General features: G+C 31.3%; 2 protein-coding genes across 2 annotated transcripts; one reads left to right on the forward strand and one right to left on the reverse strand.

Moving 5' to 3' along the window:
* Positions 1-304: 304 nt before the first annotated feature.
* Positions 305-4,670, reverse strand: LOC124939185 (citrate synthase, mitochondrial-like). Its single transcript, XM_047479687.1, has 8 exons — positions 4,560-4,670; positions 3,941-4,027; positions 2,401-2,502; positions 1,645-1,752; positions 1,501-1,551; positions 841-914; positions 697-748; positions 305-605 (listed from the first exon to the last, which is right to left on the reverse strand). Exons 1-8 carry the CDS (start codon positions 4,668-4,670, stop codon positions 513-515), a joined length of 678 nt encoding a protein of 225 aa, XP_047335643.1. The 3' UTR covers positions 305-512.
* An 812-nt stretch (positions 4,671-5,482) lies between these two features.
* Positions 5,483-6,534, forward strand: LOC124940551 (chromatin remodeling protein EBS-like). The gene is made up of 5 exons (XM_047481076.1): positions 5,483-5,585; positions 5,684-6,026; positions 6,109-6,177; positions 6,347-6,431; positions 6,511-6,534. Exons 1-5 carry the CDS (start codon positions 5,513-5,515, stop codon positions 6,532-6,534), a joined length of 594 nt encoding a protein of 197 aa, XP_047337032.1. The 5' UTR covers positions 5,483-5,512.
* Positions 6,535-11,553: the final 5,019 nt, after the last annotated feature.

Here is an 11,553-nt window from a genome sequence, read left to right on the forward strand (position 1 = left end):
ATAATAGTATATTAGGAGATTCATTTTTTATTCTCCAAATAAATTTGAGGCTGAGTATTTATTATCTCTAGGATCGATATGCCGGGATTTCAGCAGTATCAGTATAACCTTTACGATATACTATATGCCATACCAACCCACATCTATAATCGACCAGTTTAACACAAAATTAAATTAACATACTCGCATCACACAAAATCAAAATGAACTTCAATTTTTTAGGACAAAAGAATTTAGTCAATGTCTTTTTACTAATTTATTGTGAATTGTAGATGGTATGTAATTATTTATACCTCCAATGGTTCTCATAAACAAAAACCCTTCGATGAACAATTTTTAACAGGTACACTAACATATATCTGGAGAAGGGCAATTATAGGCTACCAAAAAAGTTCACCATAAAATTACACAAAGGTGAAATGAATATTCAATGAAACTCTATACGAGCCCCACAAAGAGACAAGACGCAAACCAACCCATTATTGACACAAACCTCCTCAAAGTCATATTAGTTAAGATGATTTCTTGCAGTGTTGCTCAAGCCAGTCCATTGTAACACTCTTTGGTCTCTCCAGAGCCAACCCTAGAGCCCGGTCCCATATTAGCTAAAAAGAACAATATTAAACGAATTAGTAAGGTCCAGTTCAAAAAACAAAGTGAAGAAGCAAATAACCAAAAATAGAAATATGTACGTACCTGTGAACAGATGCCAATGGACCTCGACACACCGAAAAGAACAGTGTAATATCTGCAAAAGATATTTGATCAGCTTATTCCACTTTAATGCTTGTACAAATATATGTGGATGCTAGATAAATAGTGTTTGGAATTGAAATATACCTCGCTTCAGTTAAACCGTAATAGTTCAACAATACACCACTGTGGGCATCAACATTTGGCCAAGGGTTTTTTACCTACAAGATCATCTCATAAATAACATGCATAAGATGAGCCTATTAGGAAACTAATATTGTGACACGATCTATGTCTCAATCACAATTTCATTGGATCATTGAAGTAAAAGCTGAAATTCGTTTTTGGATGGTGATCCAATAATTTTCTAGGTGTGATTTTTTTCCTTCTATTGGTATAAAAGTCATGATCCAAATAAATTTCATTTGTAGATCACTGTGATTAACAAACATAACTGTGAAAATATTGTCAATTTCAATTGGATGTTTAGAGTGTTTCCCTACTTGAGGCGTTTTCAAAAAAATAACTATAAATTGCATTCTCCTTGTAATAGTTTATTATCTTCAAGCAAGGTTTTTTCTTAATTAAGTAGAACTAGCATGACACCCCACATGATCCCCGCTTCCGGTATGGTTTGTTATTATATATAGCAAGGGAGGGAGATATGAATATTTTCTGTTTTTAAGTGCTTGGGTAATTTACCGGAGTGTAGAAACTATAGTTGTCTGGTTATGTGAGATTTTGATGCAGAATTAAATCTATAACCAAAAGCACAAAAGGTGAAGTCATTAGACATATAGGAGTTACCTTGCCAAGCTCTGTGAGAATAGGGGGCGCTACATCAAAAAGCTTGGAAACCTTTAGTTGAAAAAAAATCTCAGTGAGTTCATGAGAAACTTCAAATATTATAAGCATTCAGGTTAATATTAATATAGTTCAAAAAGTAATAACCAGTTGGAAAAGTGGATCATTGGGTAAGTGTTTTTGCGCAAACTCCCTCTGGCATAAATATCTTGGGTCTGTATTACGCAGAACTCCGTGTCCAAATCCAGGAACAACCTAAATATTTGGCAAGCACAAACTAACCATTAGAACTCAAATCCATCAGTTTAAACCTGTTAAAACATTTATTTACGGAAACTGTTGCAAGAAAATCCCAAGTCAGTTTAGACAGAGAAAGTTAAAAATGATTGTTGGATTGTCAAGAAGAAAGCCCACAAAAATGAATGGAAAACTCATCAAATGTAGGATCATCATCAATTTAAAAAGCCTTTGAAGGGTGAAAGAAATTAGGATAGGCATGAGAATGTGGACCACAATGCATTAGCTTGGTTTTCTGATAAAGATGTTAATGAGCCTATTTGTAACTGATGATTGGTGATCTCATTAGAAGATCATCCCAAGTTAGAATTGAAAGTGATTCTTTTTTTGGTATAAAGATTTATTTGGATGATTAATTTTTCATGATCCATAAAAATTATTTTTTTGATGATGATCCAAATAATAGTGTTAATTCTTTTATTCATTTGGTATAGAGATTTTTTCTCATGATGATGAGATTATTCTTTATCACGATGAGATTTGTCTTTTTTTATCATGATCCGATTATCTTTAAGATAATTGTAATTTTCATAAAAATAGATTTTTCTTATCATGATCAAGATGAAAAAGGATTGGTAACAAAATCCAAAACATCTATTTTCATACCTTTCCACTATTCAGTGTCTTCCAGACATAATCTTTCAATTGATCTTTGGTAATGTTCTCCCCGCACTCATCTACCACAGATTTGATCCAGAGCAAGACTTCCTGAAAATAAAATATTAGATGAAGGAGAAAAAAAATATCCACATCTCTTTTCCCTATGCACAGACAGGACAAAAGATGGGAAACTGTCCAGACTTTTACAAGCCTGGATAATAACTACATATTGAAACCAAGCAGCATTTCATCCAGAATGCAAATAGTCCAACTCTCCCCATGTAATATTTATGAAACAAAAGCATGACATTGCAGGACAGTGGGGTTATCGCTTTCATTTTATGTTGAGGTTCTGTATACATTTAAGAAAAATGAAAAGCATTTAGCATCAGTTAATGTAACACATCATGTTTATGTTGGGGGGATTGTGACGTCCCACAACGATAAATCACATCAAATATTGACTCCGTATAAGTGTGAGACTAATGGGTATAGTTATATTTATCGGTATCTTTTAGGGCTTGGGTTGTGGTGGTCCAGTTGTTTAAGGCATCTATAGACTATATCCTCACAAGCGTCGCAGACCCTGGGTCTGGGTATTACAAGCTCAAACTGAATATTATGACACATGAAAAATATTATGCACCATAAAGGGCCATTGAAATTTCTAACATATTTATGCCTAACTTTTACTTATTATGGTATTCCTATCATGGTTAGCAGTGCCACTTATCTAGAATGGTATACAGAGTAAATCAATCTTTAATATGATTGGCAACAAGAGAGAAGGCATGTCACTGCAAGAGCTAGATAGATTACTTCAGAGATCAGTCTAATAGTGACTTCAAGTTTCATAGTATCAATATGCTAAATCAAATAAACAAATGCTAGGTAAAGATCCAAGATCTGCTTAAGTAACTATAAGACGTCGTTAATCACATATAAAAATCGATTTCACCTTTTGTAATGACCAAATTTGCATAAAGAAAAAAGATCATGATCAAGTTTTAATAACTGGTTTTCTTATAAATGTCCATCTTCCTGATTGGATCAAGCAAAAGGGAACCCCCCCCCCCAAAAAAAAAAAAACATAAAGTTCCAGTTCTGTCATGATCAACTTACGTCAAACAGAATTTGGAAGTTCAACCAACACCATGATGTAGACAGTACTCCTGATGATTATTTTTTTAATTTAAAAGGACGAAGTTATTTTCATTAATCCACAATTAATATGAATATCAAAAGAATCATGGTGAAACATTCAAAAAATAAATTCAAGTACAAGTCATGACATGAGTTGTCATTAGTCTATCTGAAAAAATACAACAGTTTTACTGGAACTATCCATCCTTTAACTGATAAAATGAAGGTTTAGTTGAACTGAATTGTTCCTCGGATACTGTTAAAATGAAAGCCAAGTCATCTTATATTGATTAAAAAATGCTTCTCTAAAGCTCACGTTAATCCAGGTGCAATGCACATTGAAACGATAGCTAAAAATATTCAGATTAAAAGCCACAGGGAAACAGCTAAAAGAATGACATACCTGATTCGCCAACCCATGAAGAGGTCCAGCCAAACCATTCAGTGCAGCAGCAAATGAAAGGTAATGATCTGAAAGGGCACTAGCAACCTGAATAAAAAGGAGCAAACAAAGGGATAATAATCATGAGCACCCACTGAATCAATGCTATCATAAATATAACTGACAGGAACAAATAAAAAGACAAATATATATATATTGGGTTTTTGAGCATTTGATTATTTATGTCTTGATTAATTTTTGCCAACAGATGGCACAACTTGTAAGGTCAATGCGACTTTCGCGCTGACTTGGATCAATGAATAAAATTTTGCTTATAAAAGAATATTATATATATGTATACATAAATCAGGGTAGATTACAAAATAAAAACGTGTTTGCAACTTTTTGTTTCAACTAATGCAAATTTTATATATATGTATACATAAGTTGGTCACAAGGATTTACAATTCACTCAAAGAATCCTATTAATTGAGCTATGTCAATAAGAGCTTCTGCTGCAAATGAGAACTCAAGTATGTTCAGAAGTTCACATAGCAGAGTAGCCAATCAACTACAAAAGCTAAATATCTGACATAGTGCTGAAATAAGCCCATCATGTGCATCATGGTTTTTTATCAACCAGTAAAAATTCAGATAAACCAATTCTCCAATCACTCGACTTTCTGAGATATACTTCAAGTGTGTGACGAAACCCTTCAATGACACTTAAGTTAAATGCTAGAAAGTTCATGTTAATAGCTCAACTCTTCTTGACTATTTATATAGCAAAACCATTCGCTTAAGGTAACATTAAAACATCAGCGATAACCCTTTCACAATAGAGTTTCTCTAAGCAATTTTTGATGTTTTTCGCTCCCAAAGCAAATCCATCCTTTTTCTCTATTGGGAGACAAGGTAAGTTTGCAGAAATTTATATTTTTCCTATTCATTAGCAAGCTAACTACAGAAAAGTCTTGTATGGTTTGCTAGGAGACTTTCTTTTCTTCCTATAATTCACTCACTTTCTAATGTGTTCTCATTTACTTCTTTTATGTTTTATTGTCCTATAAATACCCATATAATGTTCTCTTATAAAGCATCACAAAATAAGGAATAAACTAAGAACTATTTGTTCTCTCTTCTATCATTTAGAAACCTTCATATCTCAATCCCAATGAGCAACCAAATTTCTAGATTTTTAAAGTAGAGATAAAATTCTTGTGAGATAGAATTATTAAAGGGAAAATAGTGGAACAAAAAATCACCCGGAACAGCAGCCCGGCTACTTAATTCACTGGATAATGCATCCACTTGTGCTTACTGACATGCATAAAATGACTCAATATGCCATTCAGATATAGTTAACAGGAAGTTATACAAAATGCTAAAAGAACACACCTTTCCAGTTAAGAGTTTCTAGGGTTTTTCCCATGGCCGCGGCCCGCGGTAACCATACACAGCTATTGACGAATTTCTAGGGTTTAGCCCATGGCCGCCGTAAATTTTAGTACTACATAAGAGAACAATAGCCCATTTATTCATTATTTCTCCTACCCTACCCTACCCTAGATTACCCTCACTTTCTCTCACTAGATGACCAAAACCAGTGCAGTCAAACGCAACCTAGACTCCTACACTATCAGAGGCACCAACACAGTCGTCAAAGGTAATTGAATCTGTCTCTTTTTTTATATGATTGTCTATGTCGATTTTCTTTCTTTTTGTTTTTATGATATCGTTCTACATTATGGTTTGTTTCTGAAGTTGGAGACAATGTGCTGTTGCGATCACCGGAGAGCAATACTACTCCTTATGTGGCTCAGATTAACAAGATCCAGATAGACAATAGAAATAACGTGACAGTTCAGATAAGATGGTATTACAGGCCGGAGGATTCCAACGGAGGTCGTAAACTATTCCATGGTGAGAAAGAACTGTTCTTGTCTGACCACTATGAGTTTCAGAGTGCTTACACGGTTCAAGGTAAGTGTATGGTTCATTCTTTCAAGAATTACACCAAGCTAGAGAGGGTTGGAGCTAAGGATTACTATTGCCGATTTGAATACAAAGCTGCAATCGGTCTTTTTTTACCTTTTCGCGTCAGAGTGTAAGTATATATTGTGTTTGGTTCTGTCTAACTTGGTATAGATTTTGTAGTTTTTGTGATTGATTGGTCTTATATTTTGAAGGTATTGTAAATGCCAAATACCTGAGAACCCAGACCATTTTATGGTGCAGTGTGAGGAATGCAAAAACTGGTAATAATCTTTCTAGGATTATCAATTGAATTTTTTAAGGTTGGAATTAGGAACACCACATTTCTGGGTAATTAGTAATGTGCCCTATAAGTGAGTTTAGAATTTATTTAATATTAAGTTTTACTTGTTCAAATTTGAGATGTTGTCATATACCTTTATCTTTATGTAGGTACCATCCTTCTTGTCTTGGTATGACTATAAATCAAGTAAAACAATTAGATGAGTTTATATGTTCCAGTTGTAATGGAGAGGAGGTATTCATTTTACAATGCAATGATTTATTATATATCTTATTGTTGACTCGAATAACTGAATAATTCTATTGTTATGTAGGATGAAACTTCAATGAAGAATTAAGTAAAGGAGGCAATGTGAAGTTTGAGTGTATTAATATATATTCTAATGAATCATGGTAGTGTTGTTTGGCATTGAGAGTTGTTATGCATGTATGCTTTCTAAAGTTATGTTGTAAGAAAGAGAACGCAATTTAAAACAATTATCTATTTAAGTTTGTTGATTATAATTATATAACTAGCCATTTCTAATATAAATTTAACATTAATCTAAATCTAGATTGAAAAAAAAAAACTGAAATTCATCTCCTTTGACATGTTAGTCAATTAAAAGTGACAAGATTTTGATACTTTTCATGAGTTAATTAATATAACAAATCAATTTCTTTTAATTATATATCATAATACGACAAAACATGCACAATCGAAAACCTTATTATTTTTCATAATACAGTATAAGGATGGGTAAGATGTACTCTAAAAGCTTATAATTAAAACATGACTTCATCAAAATGTTGTATTAGTGTTACTTACCCTATTCATCTTCTTCTAGTTCATATTGCATGGTTGAATATTAAAAGAACATTTTTTATTAATAAGAAAAATATATCCTACTAAGACAACTTGTTAAGGTAAAATATATATGAACACAAAGAGCGATGATGTCAATAAGACAAGACAACAACTTTGTAAGATACAAGTCCTCTATGGAAAGATACATCATTTTGGCTAAGTAATCAAGTTGAAAAAGTAATAAAAAAATTAAATACAAACAACCTATTCAAAATAACTAATAATGAGTAATACAATACTCAAGAGTAATGAACATTATATGAAAGAAAAGTTTATAAGCAACCAAATAACAAATAATAAGACTCCAAACAAGCAAAAATAATTAGTACTATGAATAATTAGGTGATTTATAAGAAAACAAAATACACAAAAAGAACAAACTAACGACAAACCGTACAATGGTACTTAGAAACCATTTTCTCATCCTCATTAAAAACGCTTTAAATGAAAATGGAATGTCATAATTGTTAGTGTCATATTAATTCTCTTTAATTAAAAACATATTTAAGTAATTATTTTCTCAATCCTCGCGATTTTAAATTGAGGCTAGGTTTCTAGATAATGCTATATTTTTCACCCCCATATCAAAATTGAAGGGAATGTACAAAATAACATACAAATTCTTGATTTGTAATAAACCACTAACATTGAAAAAATTGATATTAAAAATAGATTTTGTTTAGCCAAAACTCCTAGGGCCACATGTCAACGTTTTCAAATCATCCAAAAGCATGCCCAAATTGTTTTATAAAATTTATCTCAATATTTCAATTTAACTAATTGATACCATTTATTTTTCTACTGTTGTGTTTCAGATTTTCAAAAAAAAATGGCTGTTTATTTTAATCACCAAATTTCAACTTTAATTGCTTCAAAAATAATTTAATCAGGTTCCATGATTTCTCTAACTTCTAAGGTTGTCTAGGACATGATTCTAACTTTATATATCATCATTCCTAACAAATATCCACCTTGATCATAAGTGAAAGAGCTTATCTATCATCTATTTTGGTGTTCATCACAAGAGAAATTTAATTCTCTTTGAAATCCAAACATCCCATCCTGTTCATACTTTAATATGTTGTATGCGCTTTAACTTATGGAATTCTTCACCAATTATAAGCTCATCAGATACTCTTTTCAACCATTCCCCTCCTATACAACTCTCCAAGAGAAAGACACACAACCAGAAAGAGTTTGAATAATTTGTAAATTAAATTTCCTAACTTGTTTTGATTCCTTAAGCATAAACACATACCTTGATCTCCTCTTTGTCAACAACCTTGCATGATTTGTCCACAAACCCAACCAAACAAAGTCGCGGTTCCTGGATCCTCAATTTCTCAACTCCACCTTTGTAGAACCATAGGACCCACTTCATATATAGTCTCCCTTTGTGTCATTATCGGATTTGACATGAATCTTGTTTTCATCCTCAATCAGTATTGGCCTATTCCAAGCCATCACAAACAATAAGGAACAAGTTACAGTTGCATATATCTTCATTCTTTGGGTAGTCTCCATTTAACACCTTAAAGTGGAATTTAACACCTTGAAGTGGACTGCCAGTGAAATAGACACTCCCTTGCAATGAGACATGAAGAATATATAAACATCTCTTAATTAACTTGTAGATCATTTGGTTGCCCAACTTGAAAGAAGACTCTACATATATCTTTCTTTATTTTCATTCCAAACAACACTTCTTGATTTCTCCAACTTCTTTATATCAATCTTCTTTTTAAGCATATACATGAGTTCCCAAATAGTTTTCATGTCCTTGCAAGCAAGTGGATAATTTTCATAGAGCAACAACAAGATTTTGTGTTCACCACTTCCAACTTTTAAAAGGGTCTCACCTTCAATCTATTTGGAAAACATTCAACAATCAATACATCACTTGAATGAATTTCCTACCATAAATCTATCATAACTTTTGTATACCGCCTAAATGATCATCTTTCTAATGCAAATACTATTCAAAATAAAAAATTGTGAAATGATGAAAACAAAAAGAATAATACATTCCATATTGTATCTAATCATATTACAATCCAATCATATTTATTTTTTAAATTACTACCATATAAATTTTATGAAGGATTGATTGATACTCATCAATAAGATCAATTTATTCGAGTTAGTACATGCATATGACAAAACATACCTTACAAAGTTATAAAATGTTCCTTTTTTGTTTTTATTGGAGAATAATATCATTATTAACTTTCTTGTTTATTTGATGATTTGTAAATCCATCTAGAAAGTTTGAAGACAATTATTAACACGGATATTATTACAAAAATAGTTGCACGAAAACCATATATATATTTGACAATTTAAACAAGATTAAAAGAAAATTCATCATCACAATTATGTTGTTCGTGTCTTATTTGTTTTAGGTATAGGGTTTCTTAACATTATTTTTTAGAAACACATCATTTCAATTTGTCTCACTCTCTTTAATTAATTACTTCACATTTACCAACCATTTTAAATTTAACTTGAAAGTTAAGAGGACGAGATAACAATAACGAAGAACATGATAGTACTAACTAGTAGATTCATATTTACCTAATGAATTTTTTTGTGTGTAGAAACAAATCTTCTCATTAACTCTCAGTTTCAGTATACTTAAAAAACATTCTCCTCAACTATCAAACTTATATTTTCATTGGCTCAATAAAAACAACACATGAAAACAAATAAATGTTAAACCCCGGTGTAAAAATAGCAATGAGATGAAACTATATATACATAACTTTTATTATTAGAACCTAAATTCTTAAATGTTAAACTTATCTAATATACGACATAAGTGACATTGACACACCTCTTGACTCGTGATAGATCTTCAACCAGAGGTTCTGCAACAATCTCAACTTCATTTTCTGAAATAATTTCATAAGGAACATTTTTTATCTTCCACTCTTCACCCCAAAGTTATATCATAATATAAACATCATTTTGCCTAAACATATAAGTTTTTTTTGCATAACTTATATGTTGTATATAGAAACGTCCCAAAATAAAACATCAATCTATCAAGAAAATCAAACATATATTCAGCCAGTGTATGCAAAATGATGTTTATATTATGGTCTAGTCATTACCTCTTTTTGAATCACCATGAACAAGTCTTGTTCTGTAGTGCTTAAAATCTCCCTACTACAAATCAACATACTGCATATATACCTAATATTTATTACAATATAATATATACTAGCTTAAACTAGTGTGGATTAAAAAAAATGAACAATGGAGAGAAGGTAAGGTTATTAATTAAGTGTTTCTTATGGATGATAGAGTAATTGAATTTATTGTCCTTAATTAACTCATAGTTCAAGTGTTTCTTTTTTTTTTTATCAATTTGGATACATCAAAAAAATTAAATATATAATCTTGTCAACTGAAAATTTTATTTACGAAATGACTGAATAGTTATATTCTAATACAAGTAAAACCTAACTAGCTAAGAATGTAGTGAAAGAGGCCATGCTGAAATTTGAAGGCAAATATTAATGTATATTCTTGAGAATCATGTTAGTGCCTTGTTTGACTTTGACATTCATTTATTATGTCATGTATGGTTTCTAGATGTAAGTTATGTAGTAAAAAGTAGAGTCAAAGTTGAAATCAATTGTCCCATTAAATCTATTTATTATAATTGTATATTGATTTTGAATTATTTTTTTGTGACAGGTTTTAACATAAATATTAATGTTATGCTAGTGTATTTTCCCTTTGGATCAACACCAACTGAATCATTAAATAAACCATTTCAAACATCAGGAGGACGAAATTATGGTCATGTTGGATGGTTGGATATTAAAAGTATCTTAATTTATAATAAAGATATTAACATGTTCATTGATTTGTTTGTGTCTTGATCTCACCTCCTCTTTTTCACTTATCCTATTACGCTCACTCTCACTATATTTCCAGACTTTCCTGAACGCGTCGTTCCATCTGCATCCACTGGAGTGAATTGACTATCCTCAGAATCACCCGAACTTTCAGCATTTGTATCCACTCCAACATTGAACACGGTCGCACCGGTAGCTATGATGTCGCCGAATAATCTTTCATAAAAATTTTCAATTCCACCAAACTTAAACTTATTAAGTTTGACATAATAATGTTCAATACAAAATAATAAGCAAATTTAATACTAGTCCAACAAATATTAAACTATGTAAAATAGTCTAACTAGTTTTTATATATATAGACTAATAATACTAATTATGATTATATTATTATGAAAATGAACCATTCTTGTACTAACAGTATTTGTTGATTATCCCAACTCATGCATTTAAGTTTAGAATTGTGTTTTAGAAATATCCAATCTTTCAATACCTTCTTTGCCACTTGTTTTTAAAGATTTTGTGCTAATAATAGACACTCAAATGAGTCCACAAACCCTCACACCCATTATTGTAACTAATGGACGAAAGACTCTTATAACTGAAATTTCCTTTTAACTTCTCCTGATCATCACATAGTTGTA

The sequence above is a fragment of the Impatiens glandulifera genome, chromosome 5, assembly GCF_907164915.1.
Source record: "Impatiens glandulifera chromosome 5, dImpGla2.1, whole genome shotgun sequence".
NCBI classification, from domain to species: Eukaryota; Viridiplantae; Streptophyta; class Magnoliopsida; order Ericales; family Balsaminaceae; genus Impatiens; species Impatiens glandulifera.

What these genes read in the sequence shown, in the direction of transcription:
- LOC124939185 (XM_047479687.1), bottom strand. Translation starts at nt 4,670, where the DNA reads ATGAACTTTCTAGCATTTAACTTAAGTGTCATTGAAGGGTTTCGTCAC. An exon ending in TTCTCACAGAGCTTGGCAAG is followed by an intron (nt 915 to 1,500) that starts GTAACTCCTATA and finishes ATGATCTTGTAG; the next exon opens with GTAAAAAACCCTTGGCCAAA. An exon ending in CCATTGGCATCTGTTCACAG is followed by an intron (nt 606 to 696) that starts GTACGTACATAT and finishes TGTTCTTTTTAG; the next exon opens with CTAATATGGGACCGGGCTCT.
- LOC124940551 (XM_047481076.1), top strand. Translation starts at nt 5,513, where the DNA reads ATGACCAAAACCAGTGCAGTCAAACGCAACCTAGACTCCTACACTATC. An exon ending in TTACCTTTTCGCGTCAGAGT is followed by an intron (nt 6,027 to 6,108) that starts GTAAGTATATAT and finishes TATATTTTGAAG; the next exon opens with GTATTGTAAATGCCAAATAC. An exon ending in TGTGAGGAATGCAAAAACTG is followed by an intron (nt 6,178 to 6,346) that starts GTAATAATCTTT and finishes ATCTTTATGTAG; the next exon opens with GTACCATCCTTCTTGTCTTG.